General features: G+C 45.8%; 1 protein-coding gene across 1 annotated transcript in view; it reads right to left on the reverse strand.

Annotated features, from left to right (window-relative positions):
• Positions 1-938: 938 nt before the first annotated feature.
• Positions 939-26,075, reverse strand: part of elp3 (elongator acetyltransferase complex subunit 3) — a 38,895-nt gene continuing 13,758 nt past the window's right edge. Inside the window, exons 8-15 of the mRNA XM_079255372.1 lie at positions 23,087-23,248; positions 20,688-20,814; positions 13,733-13,926; positions 12,379-12,469; positions 9,665-9,730; positions 9,364-9,591; positions 9,102-9,183; positions 939-1,737 (exon numbers count right to left, since the gene is read on the reverse strand). Coding sequence (XP_079111498.1) covers positions 1,646-1,737; positions 9,102-9,183; positions 9,364-9,591; positions 9,665-9,730; positions 12,379-12,469; positions 13,733-13,926; positions 20,688-20,814; positions 23,087-23,248 — 1,042 coding nt within the window. The 3' untranslated portion in view covers positions 939-1,645. The remainder of the gene's footprint in view (positions 1,738-9,101; positions 9,184-9,363; positions 9,592-9,664; positions 9,731-12,378; positions 12,470-13,732; positions 13,927-20,687; positions 20,815-23,086; positions 23,249-26,075) is intronic.

Consider the following 26,075-nt stretch of genomic DNA (forward strand, 5'->3'; position numbering starts at 1 on the left):
ACTTGCATGATTACATTATGTTCAATTATATCATATTTATTTATTCTCCAGTGAGTGGAAACATATTGACTCACCAACATCCACTGAAGTGGTTTATTAACAGAAATACCATCCTTATTCATGAATATGCAAGAAAGAAGCTTGTAAATATGTGTCCACTATATGGCCACGATGCATGAAAGGGTTAAAATGAAGGTGAAACTCTGTGAATCCGGTTTTCCTGACAACAGTCTGCACACCTTCAGCTCTGTAATCTCTGCAGGCGAGTCCTGCAACCTTCAGCTGAGCAGAGTGGAAGTGAACTCTCCACTTCTGCTCCTGTTGCAGTGCAGATTAGAGCCAAACTCTCAGCACGAATCAGCTCAGCACAGACTCGGAGGTGGGGGGAAGGGGATGGGGGGGCCTTTCAGATTTCACAGCTGATAGCGGGTGTGAGCAGGCATGGAGAAGAAACGCGATGCGGCTCCATTCTTTACTGCATCGGGACTGCAACACCAACACACAGCGCAGCCTCCGCACAGCCAGGAAATTACGCGTGTCCGTTCGGCTTCAGTCACCCCCAAAGAGCTGGAATCTATACGGGACAACAGGTCGGGAACCAAATGGGCCTTCTCTGCTTTACTGCTGGCTATTTTTCAAATGACAAATCCTTTCCAGTAACAGAGCGGCTGAACGCAGCGTTCAGTCAATGTTCAGGAGACAGGTAGCTGATGGAGATGTAATTGGAAAGGCAGGCTCAAATGAGCCAGGTAAACAGTCTCATGAGGCAATCATCAGGGGTCTCCCGGAGGGGCCGGCACCCTTGACACTGTGGAATATATTAGAGGCGGCGCTCTGATGATGCGACCTTTCTTTAGAGGCTGTGGCCTTTTTGGCTATTCTGTCATTTAAGTTCATTACTGAAATGTCTTGGCACATAAAAGACTCCCACAATGAAGGACAAGCAGCGACTGAAATATACTTTATTCTCTGAGGAAGATGAGCAAGTTCTCATGAATTACAGGAGAGAAAAACAAACAAAATAGGGGCTTAAACATTTAAAAAAAAAAAAGAATTTATGTAACGCTTACACAACAGTGAGGACGCTTCCCAGTGTTCATTCATCCACTGCCAGGCGGTAATGAACGCTTGACTTAAAATGGCTTTTCCATTTAACTGCAACATAAACGCGATTAACTCAAACCGTGATGTTCCAGCCTCTGCTTCAGGAATAGCCAGACATTTTCTAACATGTGACGTTTAAAATTCCTTCCTAGTTTCGCATCAGAAGTTCACCATCGAGGCACCGGTGGCATCCGAGGACCTGTTGGGGGGGGAGACGCGGCACGGCACCTGTAAAATATGTTTTCCTCTTAAAGTGACCTCTAAAGCTCATCTAGCAGATCAAGCCGGCTTTGGGAAGTAAATGGCCTCGCTTCACCAGTCCTCTCACACATAGTCTTATCTAAATAAAACAGAGGAGAAGCAGCAGCGTTGCTCGGTGCGTTCAGATAAAAGCAGATGCATTGGCTCTACAAAAGAAACCAAGTTATCTCCTCGGATGCTGGGGCAGTTTTCTCTGCAACTACTGCAGCAATCTGAGCTTTACGTCAAGCTTTATGCACCATCCAGAGTAAAAATAAAAAAAAATAAAAAAGAGGAGGGTTCAGTCAGTTCTTGGACTGTAGAGGTCTTTTACCATATAAGGTCCCTCCAACTCGTATCCCATCTTCCTGTAGTAGTTCCTGGTTCCTACACCTGCAAGACAGATGAGAAATGAAAAAGTCACAACTGCTGCTGGTTTATGTCGCTTACTGCAGATGCTACACGAGTCCGATCATTCGCCAACAACATGCTTTCACTGTCCTCCAACAGCCTCCAAAGTCACCAGATCCCAGTCCAGCAGAGCAGCTGTGGGACGTGGTGGAACGGGAGATTCTCATAATGATGAAGTGGAACGGGAGATTCTCATAATGATGAGGTGAAACGGGAGGATTCTCATCATGATGTGGTGGAACGGGAGATTCTCATCATGATGAGGTGGAACGGGAGATTCTCATCATGATGTGGTGGAACGGGAGATTCTCATCATGATGAGGTGAAACGGGAGATTCTCATGGTGATGAGGCGGAACGGGAGATTCTCATCATGATGTGGTGGAACGGGAGATTCTCATCATGATTTGGTGGAACAGGAGATTCTCATGGTGATGAGGTGGAACGGGAGATTCTCATCATGATTTGGTGGAACAGGAGATTCTCATGGTGATGAGGTGGAACGGGAGATTCTCATCATGATGAGGTGGAACGGGAGATTCTCATCATGATGAGGTGAAACGGGAGATTCTCATGGTGATGAGGCGGAACGGGAGATTCTCATCATGATGTGGTGGAACGGGAGATTCTCATAATGATGAGGCGGAACGGGAGATTCTCATCATGATGTGGTGGAACGGGAGATTCTCATCATGATGTGGTGGAACGGGAGATTCTCATCATGATTTGGTGGAACAGGAGATTCTCATGGTGATGAGGTGGAACGGGAGATTCTCATGGTGATGAGGCGGAACGGGAGATTCTCATCATGATGTGGTGGAACGGGAGATTCTCATGGTGATGAGGCGGAACGGGGGATTCTCATCATGATGTGGTGGAACGGGAGATTCTCATCATGATGAGGTGGAACGGGAGATTCTCATCATGATGAGGTGGAACGGGAGATTATCATCATGATGTGGTGGAACGGGAGATTCTCATGGTGATGAGGTGGAACGGGAGATTCTCATGGTGATGAGGTGGAACGGGAGATTCTCATGGTGATGAGGCGGAACGGGGGATTCTCATCATGATGTGGTGGAACGGGAGATTCTCATCATGATGTGGTGGAACGGGAGATTCTCATCATGATGAGGTGGAACGGGAGATTCTCATGGTGATGAGGTGGAACGGGAGATTCTCATGGTGATGAGGTGGAACGGGAGATTCTCATGGTGATGAGGTGGAACGGGAGATTCTCATCATGGTGAGGTGGAACGGGAGATTCTCATGGTGATGAGGCGGAACGGGAGATTCTCATGGTGATGAGGTGGAACGGGAGATTCTCATGGTGATGAGGTGGAACGGGAGATTTTCATGGTGATGAGGTGGAACGGGAGATTTTCATGGTGATGAGGTGGAACGGGAGATTCTCATCATGATGAGGTGAAACGGAAGACTCTCATAATGAGGTGGAACGGGAAATTCTCATCATGATGAGGTGGAACGGGAGATTCTCATCATGATGAGGTGGAACGGGAGATTCTCATGGTGATGAGGCGGAACGGGAGATTCTCATGGTGATGAGGCGGAACGGGAGATTCTCATGGTGATGAGGCGGAACGGGAGATTCCCATCATGATGAGGTGAAACGGGAGATTCTCATCATGATGAGGTGGAATGGGAGATTCTCATCATGATGAGGTGGAATGGGAGATTCTCATCATGAGGTGGAATGGGAGATTCTCATCATGATGAGGTGGAACGGGAGATTCTCATCATGATGAGGTGGAACGGGAGATTCTCATCATGGATGAGGTGGAATGGGAGATTCTCATCATGATGAGGTGGAATGGGAGATTCTCATCATGATGAGGTGGAATGGGAGATTCTCATCATGATGAGGTGGAACGGGAGATTCTCATCATGATGAGGTGGAACGGGAGATTCTCATGGTGATGAGGCGGAACGGGAGATTCTCATGGTGATGAGGCGGAACGGGAGATTCTCATGGTGATGAGGTGGAACGGGAGATTCTCATGGTGATGAGGCGGAACGGGAGATTCTCATGGTGATGAGGCGGAACGGGAGATTCTCATGGTGATGAGGTGGAACGGGAGATTCTCATGGTGATGAGGTGGAACGGGAGATTCTCATCATGATGAGGTGGAACGGGAGATTCTCATGGTGATGAGGCGGAACGGGAGATTCTCATGGTGATGAGGTGGAACGGGAGATTTTCATGGTGATGAGGTGGAACGGGAGATTCTCATCATGATGAGGTGAAAACGGAAGACTCTCATAATGAGGTGGAACGGGAAATTCTCATCATGATGAGGTGGAACGGGAGATTCTCATCATGATGAGGTGGAACGGGAGATTCTCATGGTGATGAGGCGGAACGGGAGATTCTCATGGTGATGAGGCGGAACGGGAGATTCTCATGGTGATGAGGCGGAACGGGAGATTCCCATCATGATGAGGTGAAACGGGAGATTCTCATCATGATGAGGTGGAATGGGAGATTCTCATCATGATGAGGTGGAATGGGAGATTCTCATCATGAGGTGGAATGGGAGATTCTCATCATGATGAGGTGGAACGGGAGATTCTCATCATGATGAGGTGGAACGGGAGATTCTCATCATGGATGAGGTGGAACGGGAGATTTTCATGGTGATGAGGTGGAACGGGAGATTCTCATCATGATGAGGTGAAAACGGAAGACTCTCATAATGAGGTGGAACGGGAAATTCTCATCATGATGAGGTGGAACGGGAGATTCTCATCATGATGAGGTGGAACGGGAGATTCTCATGGTGATGAGGCGGAACGGGAGATTCTCATGGTGATGAGGCGGAACGGGAGATTCTCATGGTGATGAGGCGGAACGGGAGATTCCCATCATGATGAGGTGAAACGGGAGATTCTCATCATGATGAGGTGGAATGGGAGATTCTCATCATGATGAGGTGGAATGGGAGATTCTCATCATGAGGTGGAATGGGAGATTCTCATCATGATGAGGTGGAACGGGAGATTCTCATCATGATGAGGTGGAACGGGAGATTCTCATCATGATGTGGTGGAACGGGAGATTCTCATCATGATGAGGTGGAATGGGAGATTCTCATCATGATGAGGTGGAACGGGAGATTCTCATCATGATGAGGTGGAACGGGAGATTCTCATGGTGATGAGGCGGAACGGGAGATTCTCATCATGATGAGCAGCAACTGTGTGATGCTTCATGGAGAAAATCTCTGAGAAGTGTGTGTGTGGTGGAATTTACATCATGTCTGCGGCCCGGTTTTCAACACGGAGACGGTTAAACAGTGAAGTTTAGTCACATTCTGGCCTCTTGATTCCATAGTTCCAGAGTTTTGGGTGGATAAAACCAGAAAGGTTTGATCCAGGCCTCTAGACGGTGGTTATCCTGCAACTCAAGGCGATTCCTGTCTGTAAATTGGAACCGTTTAACCGGCGCAAAGCACAACAACAACATGATGTTTATGCAGCTGCATGTTTTTAATTAATCTGGTCTGGTGAAGCAAACCTGGTAAAACATTTACGCCGTCAGCAAAGTGGTCACATGCGCCAGATAACTAGTGGTTACCAAGCAACGTGTTGTGTTAATAAAGATGCTGCACCCAGTAGAGGCCGGCCAAGTGCACCACATTGTTTCTTCTCATATTAACGTTTCCTCCTGCATGGAGACGGTTTGTTATTCTGTCCATAACCACTCAGCAGGGAAGCTGAGGTCTATCCCAGCAATCATTGGGTGAGAGGTCAACAGTCGTAGGGACAATTTAGAGTAACCAGTCAACCCAACATGTCTTTGAATGGTGAGAGGAAGCTGGAGTAGCCACAGAAAACCCACATAAACACGGCAGAACATGCAAACTAAACACAGAACCTGATGCTTGAACCAGCGACCTTCTTGCTGTCAGGCCACAGTGCTAACCGCTACGCCACCGTGCAGCCCAGCGGTCATTCTGCTGTTATGTTAATGTAGGCCTTTATGTTGAAGCAATGTCTCGTACGTTGATGAGGCCAGTCTGATTCCAGGTGAAGCTGATTCTAATCTCTGTATTCAGCAGACGGATGCAGAGTTTGTCTGAGTCTGGTGTCCAGTAGGGACACTAGGAACACCTGCAGGACACGGGTCCTCGAGGACCAGGGTTGGGGATCCCTTTTCTAGATCTACTATCCTGCAACTTGTAGATGCATTGCTCCTCAACGTCAACAAATTTAGATAAATGGTTTAAGGCTGAACGCCATGCAGACGCAGGAAATCACCAGTATGATGCATCAACCTGGGACCAGTACGGTGGATCTGGGACCGGTATGGCGGATCTGGGACCGGTGCGGTGGATCTGGGACCGGTACGGTGGATCAGGGACCGGTATGGTGGATCAGGGACCGGTACGGTGGATCAGGGACCGGTACGGTGGATCAGGGACCGGTATGGTGGATCTGGGACCGGTACGGTGGATCTGGGACCGGTACGGTGGATCTGGGACCGGTACGGTGGATCAGGGACCGGTACGGTGGATCTGGGACCGGTGCGGTGGATCTGGGACCTATATGGTGGATCTGGGACCGGTACGGTGGATCTGGGACCGGTGCGGTGGATCTGGGACCTATATGGTGGATCTGGGACCGGTACGGTGGATCAGGGACCGGTACGGTGGATCAGGGACCGGTGCGGTGGATCTGGGACCGGTGCGGTGGATCTGGGACCTATATGGTGGATCTGGGACCGGTACGGTGGATCTGGGACCGTTACGGTGGATCAGGGACCGGTACGGTGGATCAGGGACCGGTACGGTGGATCTGGGACCGGTACGGTGGATCAGGGACCGGTACGGTGGATCTGGGACCGGTACGGTGGATCTGGGACCGGTACGGTGGATCAGGGACCGGTACGGTGGATCTGGGACCGGTGCGGTGGATCTGGGACCTATATGGTGGATCTGGGACCGGTACGGTGGATCTGGGACCGGTGCGGTGGATCTGGGACCTATATGGTGGATCTGGGACCGGTACGGTGGATCAGGGACCGGTACGGTGGATCAGGGACCGGTGCGGTGGATCTGGGACCGGTGCGGTGGATCTGGGACCTATATGGTGGATCTGGGACCGGTACGGTGGATCTGGGACCGTTACGGTGGATCAGGGACCGGTACGGTGGATCTGGGACCGGTACGGTGGATCAGGGACCGGTACGGTGGATCAGGGACCGGTACGGTGGATCTGGGACCGGTACGGTGGATCAGGGACCGGTACGGTGGATCAGGGACCGGTACGGTGGATCAGGGACCGGTACGGTGGATCAGGGACCGGTACGGTGGATCTGGGACCGGTACGGTGGATCTGGGACCGGTACGGTGGATCAGGGACCGGTACGGTGGATCAGGGACCGGTACGGTGGATCAGGGACCGGTACGGTGGATCTGGGACCGGTACGGTGGATCTGGGACCGGTACGGTGGATCAGGGACCGGTACGGTGGATCAGGGACCGGTACGGTGGATCAGGGACCGGTACGGTGGATCTGGGACCGGTACGGTGGATCAGGGACCGGTACGGTGGATCAGGGACCGGTACGGTGGATCAGGGACCGGTACGGTGGATCTGGGACCGGTACGGTGGATCTGGGACCGGTACGGTGGATCAGGGACCGGTACGGTGGATCAGGGACCGGTACGGTGGATCAGGGACCGGTACGGTGGATCTGATAGAGGTCAACGACTGTACATCTTTAGGCCATTTACTTTATTCTAACATCAACATCTTTCTTTTAATCGTCTGAATTTCTTGCGATTATGATTCATTATAACAAAAAACACAAAATTCCTCCTAATATTTATATTTTTATGAACTAAATTAATCCGTCAATCTTTATAATCTATAATTTATGTGTCTTTATGTATCACAGTGAAATCCTCGTCTTTGCCCCTGATGCTGCGGTCTGTCCTACCAGACAGTCCAGTCTTTGGTCCGACTTGGACCTGGTCCATTCTATGGAGGGTCCTTCCTGACAGAACCAGAACCTCCTGAAAGACCCACAGACCAGTTAAAACCTGGGGGGACCTTGCTTTTCAGGCTGCAGACTCTACGTCCCTCCATGGACTCTTAAAAAGCAGCTGAAGACTCTTTTATTCTTTCCGTTGATGTTTTCTCTTATTTATGTTCTGAAATGATAATGTTGTATTATTGCACCTGTTTTATTTATCGCTTTGTTATTATTAGACTTTACTTTTGGCCCACTCGCCTCCTACATAAGACCCCAAATTAGAACCCTGTGTGTGGGGGGGAACCATGACTCAGAACTAATGTGAGACACTCCAGTTAAATGCCTGGCGAGCTGCACTGGATCCCAGTTTACCACTGAGAACGCCACACAGTGCTGGTTTTAACATCCGACTCTGTGCACATTCAAGCTCCACATCATATCAGTGACGTTTTGCAGCTGCATGTGGGAAGCCGACCTCTGAGGTCATGTGATCCGAGCTGTGCAGCGTCAGCAGCTTCTACTCTCTGGAACTGCCTTCCAATTTCCAAAAACCTGCTAATACGTTTTTTTTATTTCATCGTTTTCAGACGATACAGAAGCAAATCGCTAAAATGTGACAAAAACACTTTTTATGCATTTCTACGCCGCCAGACGGGATGCGGGGAGGTCATGTGACCGGTTCGCTTCAGGTACAGATGGCGCGGTATGTATGGATCCACGTTCTGGATCCTCGCTGATGATCTTCTCCCAAGCGGCAAGTATATTCCAACCATTAAACTGTGTCATACTGGGAATATTTTTTTAAACTAAAACGTCCGTCTGCAGCGGCATTATTAACCTTTAATGTAACATTTCATTTGGTGTTGATTTAAAGGCTTTTGCATGAGTATCTACTAAAGCAGAGGTGTCCAGCTCCGGTCCTCGAGGGCCAGAATCCTGCAGGTTTTCTATGCATCCCTGCTCAGACACACCTGATTCAAGTTAATCAGTAGTAGAGTTTAATCAGTTGTGCACGTCATTGGCTGTTTGATCCATTTAGTGGAAGCTAGATGTGTTGGAACAGGAATACATGGGAAACCTGCAGGACAGCGGCCCTCGAGGACCGACTTTGGACACCCCTGTACTAAAGCTTTCTGTTGCACCGTCACTCTTCCTCCTAACCCAAAACAAAGCCCAGTATTGTCATGGCAACCATGTCCGTGATGAGTGTGTCGACTTCTGACTGCATCTGTATTGCTACAGAAAATAAAAAACAATCTAAAAGAAACAGTAACCGAGGAAACAACATTTGGAACTCGTAATTGCAAGAAGTGTCATGTGACCTGGAAAACATGGTGCTTTGTTTCTCACCTGAGATAACGGCCAGCTTCCCCGAGCCGTGTTCGTCTCTGGCAATCCTCTCCGCCTCCTCCATCAGCATCATACCGAAGCCCTGCACAGGAAGCACAGCGGATAAGGAGAGTCGGTCATTTTCGAAGCATTTCGAGCCGATAATCTCAGACCTCAACATTTCCAGTCTGCTTGGAGAGAACCAATCAGATCCACCGCAGGTAGAAGCGTTCAGCCTGGTGGATGGGGTGTTTCATGTGTGTGTGTCTGTAAACACCCTCACCTGATGCTGGAACTTGCTGGGGTCTCTGCTGCTCACAGGCACCACGCTGCCGTACACGTGCAGCTCGCGGACGATGGACACCCCGCCTTTCAGCTCCGGGCGGAACGACAGCGGAGAGCAGCGGCGCAGCCGGAGCAGGCCGATCAGGATGTCCTGCTCCGGGTCCTCGTAGGACAGGAAGGTCTCCCAGCCACCGTTGCTGACGTAGTCCCGCCTCACCAGCTCCACCTGCAACCCAGCCGCTCGTAACTTAGAGCCCCCTGCAGAAGTCCGTCACACCGTCCTCCTCCGCCCAGCTTACCTGGTAAGGTCTGACTTTGTGGTGGATCTCCTGGATGCCGACTTCTCGGGTTCTTACGTCTCGACACTGAAGACGGAAAGTTAAACAGTTTAGAGACACAAACATTGACATCCCCAGCTGTGTGATTCTTGTGTCTTACATCTGTAAATGTTCAGGAGTGTGGAGAGGTGTAGGAGGGAGCAAGTTTGTCTTGTTTTGTCTCCATCTTAAATATTGTTTTGCGTATAATTTGTGTAATTATTGATTATAATGTATTGTTTTATGTTTTTGGACCCCCTGGAAAATGAGAAGGTACATCTCAAGGGGCATTCCATAAAATAAACTTCTCTAAATAATCCAACAAGCATGCGGAATTTCACACTGCAGTGTGTGAAACTGACATAAACTTCTCCAATCAAACACCTGCCACACCGTTAACAGTGGAAAGAACCTGCTATGTCGTCATCAGACGTCGTTGTTGGTTTTACTTCAGTAAAAGTACAACTCGCTTCCAAAAGTTTGGCCGCTGTAAAAAATGTACCATTAAAAACAGAATGCAATGATTTGCATGTCTAATATTTTTTAGAGTAAAAAGTAAAGAAATAAGATGCTGAAACTGAGATATTTTCATCACTTTATGGAAAATCTGAGCTGATTGTGAATCTGATGCAGCAACATGTCTGTAAAAAGTCGTTCCATATGATGTTTAGCATCGTCTTCTTCTAACATCTGTCTGGAAACATCTGGGAAGTGAGGAGAGCAGTTCGTCCCGTTCTGGTCTGATGCAGGATCCCAGCTGCTCCACAGTCCTGGATCTTGGTTTGTACTGGTGGAACTGGACTGCAGCAGACCAGTTCTCCTGTTCCACCATGCTGCTGTGATGATGCAGGATGTGGTCCAGCATGGTGGAACCTGCAAGGTCTTCCCTGAAAGAGACGTTGTCTGGATGGGAGCAGATGTTTCAGCATTGATGGAGCTTCCCAGATGTGGAAGCTGCCCACGCCATCGGCACTAATGCAACCCCATCCCATCAGAGATGCAGGCTGATAACAAGCTGGATGCTCCCTCTCCTCTTTAGTCTGCAGGACACGCCGTCCATGCTGTCCACAAACTATTCCACATCTTCATCCAGGTTTCCACTCAGAACATTTTAGATGATCTTTGGTCCAGAGAAGACGGCGTGTTTCTGGATCCTCTTCACACATGATGGAGCTTTAACCTGCATGTGTGGATTATAAAAAATGATTTCTGGAAGTCTTCCTGAGTCGATGCAGTTGGTTCCCAGGAGAGAATCATGCCTGGTTTTGTTGCAATGATGCCAGAAGATCAACAGTTTCCAGTGTTGAGCTCCGGTTTGCCCCACGTGCACAGATTCTCTCCATTTCTCTGAACCTTGTGATGATTTTACAAACTGCAGACGTTCATCGCTTCAATTTTCAGCTAAGCTAATCTTTCTAAAATAGTTTCACATCTTTAAAATTCTCTTTTTATTTCCAGTCATATTCCTGACCTGGTGCCAGTTAACCTAACTGGTTGTTAAAAGCTCCACCAGCTGTTTTGGTTTTGCACCAGTTCCCTTCCAGCCTTTATATTTCCTGCTGTTTAACCCTTTTACAGATGTGTTGCTGCCATCAGATTTAAAATGAAAAATGTCATATGAAATGTCTCTGTTTCATCATGTCACGTTGTTTACCTTCTGTTGGGAATGAAAAAGGAGTTGATGAGGTTTGCAGATCATTACTTACTGGGTTTATTTCCAGTTTACACATTGTCCAGCTTACTTTGGAGTTGGGAGTGAAAGATGCAGACTGGAAGCATTCAGAAAAAGGAAGGAGTCATCTGTGGATGTTTCTGCCAGTGGGTCAGCACTGGTCGTGGAAGCAGCATGAAAACAGATACTGGTTGTTTTAAGCTTAAATTCACCAGTTGCTCTCATGGTTTGTCTTTGTGAGAATGCTGCGTTACTACGGCAACCACTGATTGCGCCTAAATCAACCGGGGACGTCAAAGGCTTTCTGTTTCAAGGGTAAGAAACCTTTCTGCAGAAATCAAAACAAGGTTATTAAATTAACTTTAATTTAGCCTTTTTTCTAACAGAGAAGATAAAAAAAAAAACTGCAGAAATAGATTTTCTTTTTTTTAAAGGAAAAAGCAGCAGAAAACTGAGGCAAAGTTTGGATAATTTCAGCTCTGCACAACATCTTCACAACCGTCTTGAAGATAAGCAATGCAGTACGAGACATGAAATGCAACGCAGTTCTGAGGTGGTTTCTGAGCACTGTATGAAAATGAAGGCTGAGCCTGCGAAGTTAAGCCCAGAAACTACTCGGTGTGTTCGGAGGAAGATAGTGTTTGGTGGCAGAAAAGAGGAGCTACTAATAATATTTGTGCAGCAACACTTTAAACCAACTCTACATAAACACACTTGGTTGTTTTTAACTGAAGCTTTTCTTCCCGTCACCTGTTTCTGCTTTCAATCAGAAGCATCTTAAGCCTCATGTCTGCTTTCCAACATAAAGTCAATATATGTGAGAGAAATGCTGCTCAGCTCTGTGTTTCTTCCATACAGTCTTATTAACACTGAACTTCATCCTGGTAGTGAATGAAAACAGATGTGACGGTGAGGGTTGGTCTGCTGGCAGCCTTTTATGCTCCGTATCCCAGCTGGAAAGATCCATTAAACCCCACCTTAGAGTGAGCTGACTCATGGTGTTTCAGGCTGCATCGAGTCTCACCTCAGTGCCCATGTCCTTCATCCTGGCCAGAGCCAGCTCCCTCAGGTTGCCGTGCTCCACGCCGGAGCTCACCAGCGGCATGGGGATGTCCCTGCTCGGCATTGCAGCAACAGAGAAAGAAGGAAGGAAAAAGAAAGGTGATGCAGGCTGAGATCAGGACTTTGACTGGACCACCCCCCACCACCGCGTCTGACAGCTGCTAGGAGACGGTTAGGCTGATAAACTTCCACAGGTCTCATGGTTTGTTCAGATGCAATGTTGTGAATCTGATCTGCTGCAAGATCAGGCTTTTTTCTGGTAATCTTTTCAAAGGAGCCATGCTGGTTCAGTCCAGAGCAGGGGTGTCAAACTCCAGTCCTGGAGGGCCGGTATCCGGCAGGTTTTTGTTGTTTCCCTCGACCAAAACAGCTGATTCAAATCAAATGGACCCAGCAGCTTCTTGTCAGCCAATTTTTGAGTTTCAGTCAGGTGGTTGGAGCATGGAGACAACAAAAACCTGCAGGATAACGGCCCTCCAGGACTGGAGTTGGACACCTGTGGTCTAGAGAAATATTCTCTGATCCTGCCACAAGTAAGGGGATCGGGATCGGCCAGTATTTCTGTCTAAACACAATCCCTTATGGAGCCATAAGTCAGGAAGCCGGTAGGCTTCATCTACTGTTGCGCCAGCATTTAGCATTAGCGCTATGTTTGCAATGTGGCTTCATGACTCAGAAAATCTCGGCAGCTGAACCGTGACGTGTCTCATGTGCAGGACTGAAGCTTCCAGCAGCTGTTGCATTTGCATCGTCATGTGAAACAGTACGAGCAGTTTGCTGCCTTAAAGGCCATGAGCACCGAACTGCAGGGCGTTTTCACTAGGTTACTGAGTGTAACCAACAATACTGAACGTCAAAATCTACGATAAATATAACCCCGTCTTTTTAAATGACCTTACGGTCGTTCACAGACTGAGGAGCAGCAACAATCACTTGTCTCCAAGATCATTTCTGATGCTTTTCCTCCAAGGCAGACGAGTAGGGGGTGTGTAGGAACATACCGACATGCAGGGCCGGATTAAAAGTGCACAGGGCCCTGGGCCCAGAGTGTTCCAGGGCCCCCTTCCCCACCACAACATTGTGAAAATTGTGAATGATACACTGTGAAACGACATTTCTAACATCTCTCAGCCAGTGGTACCAGTAGCAAGACACCAGACACTGTGGTGTAACTATCTGGCTTTTATGTACATTTTGTTTTATGTCCAAACGGCTGATATGGGCCCCAGGTGGGCTTTGGCCCCTGGGCCTGTGCCCATATTGCCCATTGGATAATCCAGCCTTGCCGACACGCTGCAGCCTTTTCAATCTCTCACCTTTGCACACGGTACACTCTCGTCCAGGGGGGCACCAGTGCCAGAATTCGGGCCACCAGGTCCACCAGAGCGCTCGGCGTATAGCTCTTGTACCGGCCCGTCTTCCACAGCTCATACAGACCCGTACCTCGGATCACCAGGGTCGGGTAGAGCTTCAAACCATCAGGCCTGAAGGCCGGATTCTCGAAAAACTCCTGGAACAAACACACAGCCATAGATTTTATATAATAACCAATAAGAAACAAAGAGAAGTTTGTGATACTATCAGGTGAACGAAGCACATTTCCGTCGCTCTAGATGAATAATTTGATCTGAAATGATCTATTTTACTGCAAGCCAGTGCGTTCTCCAGCCGCCGCTTTGTATAACAAACCATGTCAACTAAATTAGCGCGTTTCAAAGTCCAAAAAAAGGTTAAAAACAATGGAAAAAAGTACATTAAAGCAGATCTAAATGAGTATGAAGGGACATACTTAAAAAAACATTTAAAAAAAAAAAAAGAAGCTGTACAGGAGTAAAACTGTCATTTTTACAGAGGAGCTGATGACCTGAGAGCAGACGTCCACTGAGATGGACGGAAGCAGAGGACAACTCTGCAGGTATCCAACAGGAGCACATGACGCTTGCACCTGGCTTTGTGCGGTGGGGGAGGTCGGTGTGATTTCCAGTCATCCGCCTCCTCTCTGCACCATCATGCTCACGACCGTGAAGATCTGGAATCGAGGCACATTCTCCAAAATAGGCACATTATCGGTACCTCATAATCTCTCCGCCGTCACAGCTCATAATCACACGAGGACGTGTCCCACATAGCCCTGCGGGAAACTTAAAGGGAGGGGGGGGCAGCTTATCTGACAAATAATGCAGCTCGAGACTACTTTGGGGATTCTGCACCTGCTGCTATTTGCATCGTGCATCACAGATCCTGCTTCTAGCTGAAGAGGAATCCTGTTAGGACTGGGAGGAAGGAGCAACTGAAGGCCAGTCTGAGGACATCAGGAGGTGGTTTTTGTTGCTGCAGTCCTCTCTAAGGGGAAAAACTGGTCCACCAAGGCATCAGACACTGTGATCATCAAGCCACAGATGATGGTGAAATTAAAGAAGACAAGCCTGTTTTCTAAAGCTGGCGAGCTGCATTGAATAAAGCGATCAGCTTCCATGGATGTACTTTCAGACTGAACTGAAATCTCAGCTGCTGTTTGCATAAGGAGCTGTTGTGTTTTATGTCCCGTTGAAATCGCAAAGGAACAAACATCAAAACGTACAAACGGGAAATCCTGTTTAATCCCCTTAAGGTTTGGAGACAAGCTGGAGTCTGGCTGCAGGATGGCGGCATGGACGTGTCCAAAAATAACAGCAGACGTCTTATTCAACACTGAGGACACAATCTGCTGGTTTTGCCATAAAATGTTTTAAATGGGATCTTCAGGCTTTTTGTTTATAGACTGTTGCAAAAACTGTTGCTGATCTCCCGTTTTCTTCTCATCGTCAGAAAACAGAAAATAGTATTTTTGCTGCAACAAGGTGATTCCCAAACAGCTACATATGTCGTGGTTTTTATTTCCATGCGCAGGAACCATAGACTGTATATAATATAAAATGACGTCACCCATAGGTTTCTGAAGAGCTGAATTGAAGCTCGGTGGGCGGTTCCTACCGTCGCCATCTTGGCAGGGTCATGCGCGTCGTCTCGCCCGGAAAATACAAATATGGGCAAAGAGGTGGAGCTGAGAGGGGAGCTGTGAGCGTCATGGTGGATGATTGACATTGAGGGAACTCCGAGCTTTCTGTAGCTAAGAGCTAAAGCTTGTTACATCCTCCACGAGAAGCCAGAACTTTTTTCTTGTTCTCGAGGCTCCGAGAAGAAAATGACGTCATTTTGTTCTCGCGGACGTGAGGACAGTTCTTGGCACACCGGGCCGAGAGAACTTTTTTCTTGCGGGGCTGCGAGAAGTATCGTGTGATTGGTCGGACATTTGAGGTGGGCGTGGTTAACATGGAGAAAGCATGAAGCGGAGTTGCTGCTTCCGTGTGTTTGCTGTTGCCGGTAAAACAGATTGTTTTGATAAAACAGCTGATCGAGGTGGTGAGAAAGTACGAACATTTTTACATGTGGCATTAAAACACTCGGACCCAGCCGTGTGCACGACCCGCCCTGCCGCGGACGAAGCTGCTCGTTAAATATGAAACTATAATATCACTCGGAGAGCGGAAACCACCGCCAAGCGCAATGTTAAAGAATCCTTTTAAAACATTCCTAGATCCAAACAGTGATCCGGATCACCACCAGAATTTAATAAGTTTTTCATTTTTACATTTGCAACAACTCTTGACATATTTATAAAAATCCGTCCGTAACCTTTTAAGTTATCTTGAGCAAAAAGACGCCGGGGAAAACATAACCTGGCGGAGGTAACAACCAGGTTCATTGCACATAAAAGCAGACATCGCCCCAGACATTGGCTGAAACCTCATCAGAAATGTCTCCATTAAAAGACTGTCTTCTGGACCACTTTCTAAGAAACTTTTACAGACATGAAAAGTGATGATTTCTGTTATTATTCATATTTTACCCTTTATTTTGTGATATTCCACTGAATATCTATAAAATATGTTTGTATAATTTAAATAATCTATAAAATATAGTTGTTTAAATCATCTAAAACAGTTCCTCAGCGAGTAGCAGTGTGTTAGACGCCTCGCTAATCCCGTCCTAACACATGGAAATACTATAAAACAGCTTTTATGGTGGATGGGGGGGTTCAGAAAGGTAAGCGGGAAAAACACGCCGACATGCGCCAAATGTCACAAGAACTGGACTGAAAACCAGGCAGCAGGTCTGATGGAGCCATGAATCCTCCCCAGAGCCTGGATCCCAACATTACTGATGCAGTGGGGGGGGGGGGGGGGGGGGGGGGGGGGGGGGGGAATAGAAAAAAAGACAGCAAACAGGCAGAGGAGAGCTTTGCAAAGACGAACTATTTCTGAAGACGAGTGGAAAAAGGACAAAGTTTGCTTTTAACCTCTGATCTAAGGAGGCTTCAGGTAAACAAGTTCTTCTCACAGCAAATGAATTTCCCCACGTCTCCAAAAAAAACTCTTTTCATGAATGTTTTTTAATTTATGTCAACTCGTGACCATGCTTCAACACACAGCAGGAACGTGGGCCAAAACACACCGATTTGTTGGAAATACCAAGGTTTCATCTCTTCACAGATGCTCCCTGTCAAGCACTTTAAAGTGGAACTATTATGTGCATTTCAGGCTAAATTATTTTTATTTCTGAGCCCAGAAGGGCTGGGATTGATCGAGTTATTGCCACAAATGGCTTTATTTACTTCAGACCGACCCTCTCCGTAGGCTGTCAGATCAGCCTGTGGGCAAAACGAGTGGATTGAGACACTACCGCATTAAGCCCCGCCTCCCGCCACCGCACTACATCGGGAGCGCGCACCGCACCTGCTTTCACCGTCATTGTAACGTCTCATAAACAGAAGGATTAGGCTAATATGATCTCAATAAAAAAACAAAATACAATGTCAACACATAGCATACAGCCCTACGTGTTGGAACCTGAATCCGAGCCTGAAAACGAAGTGGAAAACAGCAACCCACAGCAACGAATGCAGCAGGATGTCTCTCTTTGGTAAACGCCATCGTAATAATAAATAACTTTATCCGACGTTTTCCACCCGCCTGATGTATTTGTACATGCCCTTGTTAACCAGTAGAAGGTAACCAATCACCGAACCTTATCCCCCGGGACGTCACAAGGATTTCAATATTTTCAAAATAAAATCACTAATAAAATAACTACAATCATAATTAGATAGTTTTTATTAAACATGTAGGTTCCAGTCTGTCCATATTTTATGTGTTAGTAAATTACAAGTTTAATTAATGACAAAGACCCTTCTTGAATGTTTGCCTACCAGTAAAAAAAAAAACAAAACAGTGCTTTTTGTCATTTGTCATTAGTTAAATTTGTAATTTAATAACGCACCAAATATGAACAGACTGGAACCTACATGTTTAAAAAAAACTATCTAATTATGATTGTAGTTATTTTATTAGTTAATTTATTTAGAAAATATTGAAAATCTTACATACGCCACCTTTAAAGTACAAATTTAGTTAAGAAAAAAAGAACAATGTTTTTTTCCAACTCTCTGGCAGGCAGTGTGCCATGGAAGATTAGATACGGTGAAAGGGAAGCAACACACAAGTTGTATAATCTAAGTGTCAGGGTGATAAGAGAGGAGGGAGGGAGGCGATGTGATTGGAGGAGGACAAAGGGGCGATGGCGGGGAGATTGATGACAGGCGAGAAGAGAAAGCATCAAGTGGAAAGTTAAGACTGGAAGTAGATAAGGATGATGTGAGAGCAGAGGAGAGGGGGAGAAGTATGTTGGGGGGGGAGGGGCAAATGAGGCGGGAGGGGGAGAATATGAAGTTACTAGAGAAACAACAGAGGAAATGCTGGAGACATCGCAAGGAGGAGATGCTGAGGGCTAAACACACATTTAATCTGCTTCCTGTCAGTGTCGACCTGATGCTGCCCTTCATATTACCATCACACACACATTCTCTAAGTAAACACACACACACACAGAGGTAATGCAACAAAATGGCGCGAAGACACACTTTATCACAGCTTCAATCTTCTGTTGCGTGAGATGAAGGACTGAGAGCTCCTGCAGCTTCTTCACACAGCTGAATCATGAGCCCGAGTACAACCACAAGGTTTTAGAAAGCTGCTTTTACAAGACCAGTATGGCTTTTCCAGTGTGGACTGGCTGGAGGAAATCTGCACGTTGAGCTGAATCCACACTGGAAAGTTCTGACAATAAAGCCAGAAAAAGGTCGAATAAAACGGGGAAATCAAGCTCTGAGGCAGTGATTGACATTTCAAGTCTCACCTGCAACAATTACCAACAACTTCTGCCTCTTAATTGTGATTTTAATCACTTGATTTGGAAAAAAAAGAAAAAAGAAAGCAAATGGGCTGGAACTTCACGCAGCTTCAAGCCGAGCCTCCGTTAACGTCCTACAGTCAGGCGTGTGGAGGAGGGGACGGGGTCTGAAGCTGCTGCTTCTAATCAGAGAAGCAAAGCGAGCCTGCTGTTGAGAAAACATCTGTGGGAATTTCCCATCAAGCAGCATCACGGCCGCCGCGCTGACTGGCTGTCACGGCTTTTCGTTTGCTATTTTAAGATGCTAGTTCCCGTTACCACTGGGATGTGAGCGCTGATGACGCACCGTGATGCTGGGAGAAAGAAATTAGGTTTTTTTTTTTTTATTACTAATAATAAACTTAATGACTGACTTGGTGCCCAACTTTTCCAGTATTTTTAGGAAGGAGGTCTACTCATCTTGTTCAGTCTTACTTTAAAGTCAGAAAAAAATTGTGTTCACTTCGGTCATTACTGGTAACTTTAAGTCCATCTGTTTCACTGGTTTTAAATCCCTTCTTGAGACTCTTTTCACCGGCATTTTACCCAGAATTAGTTTGCTTTTATTGTTTTTATTTGTTTCATTGTTTTATATTTTATGGTTTTAAATTTTATTGCTTTATTGTTTCTGTTTTAATATGTTAGTTATGGCCCTGCGATGGACTGGCGAGCTGAAGGACAGCTGGGATAGGCTCCAGCTTCCCCACGACCCTGAATCGGATTAAGCGGTTAGGATAATGAATGAATGAATGAGAGTTAATTATGTTATGTTTAGGACTTTGTTCAGCAGTAGCTGTCAGAAAGTGCTTTATAAATAAAGTTGTTAAGACAAATATCTCATCAGCGAATCACATGGAAGAAACTCAACACATGTAGTCATGTAGACATGATCAAGACAACTTGCTGAAAGTCAGACTGAGCATCAGAATGAGGAAGATTCAGGTGACTCTAAACATGGCTGATTGTTGGTCTGAGTATCTCAGAACCTGCTGATCTGCTGGGATTTTTTACACAGAACCATCTGTAGGTAGAAGGTCTGAAGAAGAGAAAATATCCAGCGAGCAGCAGTTTGTCTGGACCAGAACGTCTTGTTGACGTCAGAGGAGAACGGACAAACTGGTTGGAGATGATAGAAAGATAACAGGAAGTCCAGTTAGCACTGGTTCCAACCAATGTGAACTGGAACATCATCTCTAGCAGCAGAAGACCACAGCGGGTTCCCTCCTGTCAGTAAGAACAGGAAACTGAGGCTACAATTCACACAGACTCACCAGAACTGGACAATAGAAGATGAAACAGTTCAGACTGGTGATGTCATTTTGTTGATATTTTCTTGGCCCATTTTGGACCCATTACTACCAACATCAACCAGCACAGCCTGGTCAGGATCAATTCATGTTGCTGCTGACCATGTCCATCCCTTTCTGAGCACAGTGTAGCATCTTCTGATGGAAACTTCCAGCAGGATGATGCACCATGTCACAAAGCTCACATCATCTCCACCATGACGATGAGTTCACTGTCCTCCAACGGCCTCCACAGTCACCAGATCTCAGTCCAGCAGAGCAGCTTTAGGATGTGGTGGAACGGGAAATTTTCATCATGATGTGCAGCAACTGTGATGCTTCATGTCAACATGGAGGAACGTTTCCAACACCTTGTTGATTCTCTGACACCAAGAACCCCAGCAAAGACTGCAGCAAGGTGGAGCTGATCAAGTGGTGGGTGAGTTTATATGTCTTGCTTCCATGTCAGGAAGCAGAGTGTTGTATAGAATTCACCAAACTAAAATTAAATTCCAACAGGATGCAGTTTTAAAAAAGAAATAATCCCCCTGCCTGTAAAGATGTTCAGACATCTGGACGATGATGTCATACGGACACGCCCCCTTCACCCTGCCTCCCTTTGTCAGATGCTTTCTTCTGCAGGAAACTTCTCTGACGGGATGTTCAGTCTTTACGTCAGTGTCATTAATTTAACTGGAAAATAATAAAACAAACTTACAATAAACTGCTCCACGTCCCTCTCCATGCCCACGTTCGGCAGGTCTGGCATCATGTGGGCGACCACTTTGAAGCCGGCGTCCTTGGCCAGGTGGAAAGACTCACACACAGCTCGCACGGTGTGGCCTCTGGAGGAGACAAACCAGCACACAAACCACATTCAGACCATCCTGCAAAGACCACACACTCACACTCATCCATCCTGCATTTAAACATGCTCAGGTCAACAGTTTAAACAAGTGTTGAGCCACCATCATCATCGTCATACAGACCAGAAAACAGGAAAAATCTGTTGGGATTTACTGGAACATAGATGGAAACACAACTACGTCGTTGCAGGCAGTTTGAACAGTTTCAACAAGCTTGAAAGTCAAAAGGAAAAGTTCTCCAGACTCCTTGAAGAATTCTCCAAACCTCTTCTATGGATGTTTTCTGTCTTATAGTTCCATATATTCCAAATAGAGCACTTCGCTATCAGACTGCAGGTCTACTGGTGGTTCCCAGAGTCTCATAGAGTACTATGGGAGGAAGGGCCTTTAGTTATCAGGCTCCTCTCTTATGGAACCAGCTCCCACCGTGGGTTCAGGAGGCAGACTCCCTCCACACCTTTAAGATGGAGCTGAAAACCTTCCCATGATTCTTATAGTTAGGATATGAGCATCTCCTGAGTTGGAGTCTGCATGTACGGGACCCAACCGTCCAGGTTATCCTCTTTGCTCTTATAGTTATGGGTAGTCTAGCCAACCTTTACTTATGTAGCAATGGGGATGTTACCTGATGCACTGAGAAGTACCTCGCTCTATTTCTCTAATATATTAATGTATAAATATATGCCAATATGGCCGTCTCTAACTTATTTCTCCTTTTTTCCGCAGGTCTTCCTGATTAAGTGCAGTTGTACATGTTGTTCTGTCTTTCCTGTCCTCTCCACCCCAACCAGTCGAGGCAGATGGCTGCCCTCCCTGAGCCGGGTTCTGGCGGAGGTTTTCTTCCTGTTAAAGGGGAGTTTTTTCCTTCCCACTGTCGCCTCATGCATGCTCAGGATGGGGGATTGGATCCAAGTCATGACTCGATGCAATCAGTTGGTTTCTTTTATAGGATATGAATGAATTGGCTTGAAATGATGTGTATGTAAAGTTCCCTGTCACAACATTGTTGTGAAGTGGCGCTATACAAATAAAGCTGAATTGAATTGAATTTTCTGTTCAGATGATCCAACACGGCTTCATCATGTTGAGGTCTGGGGAGGATTCTTCCCTCCATCTGACCTCTTATCACCGACCATCAGAGCTGTTCTCGTGTCATGTGGCTTTTCTCAACCTTTTCTCACTTTCCCTTACGAGTGGTTTCTTGATAGCCACGTTTCCATGGAAACCACTTCTGATGAGGCTTCAGTAGTTGGATGAACTGAAAGTCCAGACGCTGGATTTTCTCCCACTTCTTCAGGACATCCTGTTTATCTGATATTTTGTTTTAGAAACTTCTTCATTTCCTCCAGTTTTTCTGACCAGCTGCAAACCAAGCAGCTTCCAGCTCACCTCGTTGCTGCTAAACGTTTTTTCTTTCTTTCATCAGTCAAACAGAGTCTGTTTGAAATCTCTCACAGATGCATATGATGCGTGAAAGGGTGATGATAACAGAGGCGTCGTCGTCTTCTTCCGGTTTCAGGCGACGTGACGAAGGCGTTTTGCTGCCATCTACAGTTGGGTGTTATTTCAGTCAGCTTGCCCCATTCAGGTGCTTCCACCATCCTGTAAACCAGGGGTGTCAAACTCCAGTCCTCGAGGGCCGGTATCCGGCAGGTTTTTGTTGTTTCCCTCTTTCAACACAGCTGATTCAAATCAAATTTACCCAGCAGCTTCTTGTCAACCTAGTTATGAACTTGTGAGGTGTGTTGGAGCATGGAGACAACTAAAACCTGCAGGATACCGGCCCTCGAGGACTGGAGTTTGACACCTGTGCTGTAAACGCTGATCTGGTGCAAGTAGTCCACCACCTTGTTGATTTTACGGCGGTTATCCCGGTCAGCAGTGTTTGGTCGCTCCCAGCTCTGTGAGGGGAATAGTTCTTGCACACTATAAGACGTTTTACTGCTTCTGTACTTCCAGAGAGCAGAGTCAACATATAACATTTAGAATTGGTTCCTTGCTAAGTTGTGGGTTATGTGTTTGTCCAATGAGTTAAAAACCTTTTTATTCATTAGATATTTCAAGCATCAGAGTTGATTGGCTTTACAGAAAAAAGGTGATCAGGTACAAAGACCCGACTGAAAATGAGAGAAAAACCGTCGACATCCAAAAAAAGACTGGAAAAAACTTCAGGTACCTGGAAGGAATGTTCCTCAACAAGGTCTGAGACCCTGGAGGAAATGTGTGGTGGCTCCGAGCTGCCCTGCAGTACCTGTTGGTGTCTCGTGCGACATCCTCATAAACGCTCTGGACTCCGATCTCCAGCCGGGTGCAGCCGTAGCTCAACATGTCGCTGAGGTGGCGCTTCAGGCAGTAGTCTGGCCTCGTCTCTATCGTGATTCCCACGCACTTGGTATTACTGCGCTCCGAGTACCTGCAGGAACAAACTGCCTCAGTCGCTTCAGCTGATTTCACCACATTGTTCCCATCAAATCACATGCGAAACTCTTTGTTTTGCTTTGATTTAATAATAACTCTTTAATTTAACCGTTGAGACTAAAGGAGACTAAATATTTGAGGTTGTCATGTCAATGGGAAATATTACCGGCATCATTTAGCAACATCAATTTACAAGATGTGTGTTTAAACGGCTCATTATGCACACAGGCAGCTCCAAACTCACATTAATGACAAACTAATGCAGTAGAGAAAGCTCCAGCCCACGCTCAGAAAAAAGCTAAATGAGAAATAATCAAGGGTTTTCTTTGAGTCATATGAAAAGTTAGACTGACTAACTCTGACTTACCTTTTTAAAAGAGATGAATCCAAATCATATGGCATCATATTCATCATCAATCAACTTATTTTCTCCTCTATTTTTCAGTGTTTTCAGTTAAATATCAGGACGTGTGTTTTTTATAAACTTATATACAAAAAGAAAGGAAATTTATGTTTTGTCTTTTATTTCTACCCTTCAGTAGGAACACTCAGATCAACGGAAAGCCTTCACAACGTCTCCCAGAAGACATCGTCCTCTGGAATAACGCATGTCTGTTCATGAACTATTATGGTTGTTATAAAGGTTGTTTTATTTATTTATTTCTTTCTGAAACAAGCATGAATATCAATGGGAGAATATTGAGGTGAAATAAAACGTATTCTGGAGCGCTGCCTACATGTTCAGCCGTGTTGCTCATTGCATAAAGCATTGGCAATGTTAAAGAGAATAAATCATAAAGCAAAGATATGTTGCTTTATTTTTGTACTAAATGCAATAATTGAGAATTAAAGTAGTTATTAATAATAACTTATATATGAAGAAATCAATAAATTCTGTAATAAAAGATGTTTTTCATATCTTTGTTTTAAACTGTCTACAACCTCGATTCCAACGAGGTTGGGACATGTAAAACAGAATAAAAGACAAAGATTTACTAATCCTTTTGCACTAAAAGCACTACAAAGACCAAATATTTAATGTTCAAACTGACAAACTTTGTTATTTATTCATCCTGAATTTGACGCCTCCAAAACATCTGGAACAGGAGCAACAAAAGATGGGAAAGCTGAGGAATGATAAAAGAAAACCGTCTGGATCATTTTAAAGGTGAACAGGTTCATTGGAAAAGTGTGGGTGTCATGATTGGGTATAAAAGGAGCATCCCTGAAAAGCTGAGTCGGTCATAAGCAAGGACGCAGCAAGGTTCATCATTTTGCGAACAACTGTGTGAGCAAACAGTCCAACAGCTTAAAAAACAATGCGTCTCAACGTACAATTGCAGAAATTTAGGTATTTCATCATTTATAGTCTAGAATATCATAAAAATCTCTGAGCGATAAGGCCAGAAACCAGCACTGAGTAATCCTAACCTTTGGATCTTTCAGGCAGCTTTGCATTAAAAACCAACATGGATGTCACCACGTGAACTTTGGAAGACTTCAGAAAACCATGAACCACACAGTTAAAACGCTAACATGCAAAGCCAGGATCACCAACGCACAAATGCCGGCAGTTTCTCTAGACCCCAGTTTATCTGAGACAGATGCTGTGGTAGGACGTGTCCACATTTCAAGCTGTTATTAAAAGCTGTTATAAAATTATTCTCCAGCATGGGTGATGGTATGGGGGGGGGGGGGTTACTGCCATAGACTGTATATAAAAAAGATGGGCGGAGCCTCCGTGACATCACACGTAGGTTTCTGAAGCGCTGAATTGAAGCTCGGTGGGCGGTTCCTACCATCACCATGTTGGCAGAGGCATGCATGTCGTCTCGCCTGGAAAATACAAATATGGGCAAAGAGGTGGAGCTGAGAGGGGGGCTGTGAGCGTCATGGTGGATGATTGACATCTAGCGAACTCCAAGCTGCCTGTAGCTAAGAGCTAACCAAGCTAAACCAGAGATAACAGGAGCTAACCACAAAACAAAAGTAAGTATGCTAAAGCTAAGTCAAGTTGTTAACCCGCTAAAAACTGCGGTTGTTCTACGTTCTTCTTACTTGAAGCGGGAGATCGGGTACCTGTCAATCAAAAGGACACGCCCCTAAATATGCCAAATTTTGAGATAAAATAACTTTTAAATGGGGGAGTTAAAAAAAAATTCACTCCCCCCACAGTTGTCATGAAGGTAAACCTGACCTATTAAACCTACAATGGATTTTTGAACCAGGCTGTAAACATGTTTATTTCTGCTGTGAAGTTGGTCTTTTTAACATGGGAGTCTATGGGGATTTGCTCAGTTTTGCAGCCCCTAGTGGATGAAGGGGGAACTGCAGGTTTATGAACTTCTACATAGGCTCACTTTTAACCACCGGAGGTTTGCCGTCAATCTGGATTGATGTACCGTTATAGCCTTAATATCTACTGAATATGGTCATTCAGTCTGTAGTTGCATTTTAGTTTTATAAAAAGGGAAAGCTAAAAACCCAGATAGTTTTCAGTCTTTGTGTCACTTCCTGTCTGAGTGAAGTATCGTCTTACATTCGCAGAGTAAAATATTCAACAACTGGAAGAATGAAGACACGACCTTCCCGCATAATGAAGTTTGCTTGCCTGCAAGACGATGAGAATAAAACAAGAAGCTGCTGTGAAAAGCATCCAGACAGAAAGTGATTATCAGTGATGCAGTAGGTTCCTTTGTCTTTTTTTTTTTTTATGTGATCTCAAGACAAATTCATTCCTGGCTTCATCTAGCCTGAATCCGACTCTCATACTTCTTCTAAAGTTATTAGAGTCACTGATCGAAATCGCAAAAACAACACAA

This window comes from Telmatherina bonti (genome assembly GCF_933228915.1).
Source record: "Telmatherina bonti genome assembly, chromosome: 16".
NCBI classification, from domain to species: Eukaryota; Metazoa; Chordata; class Actinopteri; order Atheriniformes; family Telmatherinidae; genus Telmatherina; species Telmatherina bonti.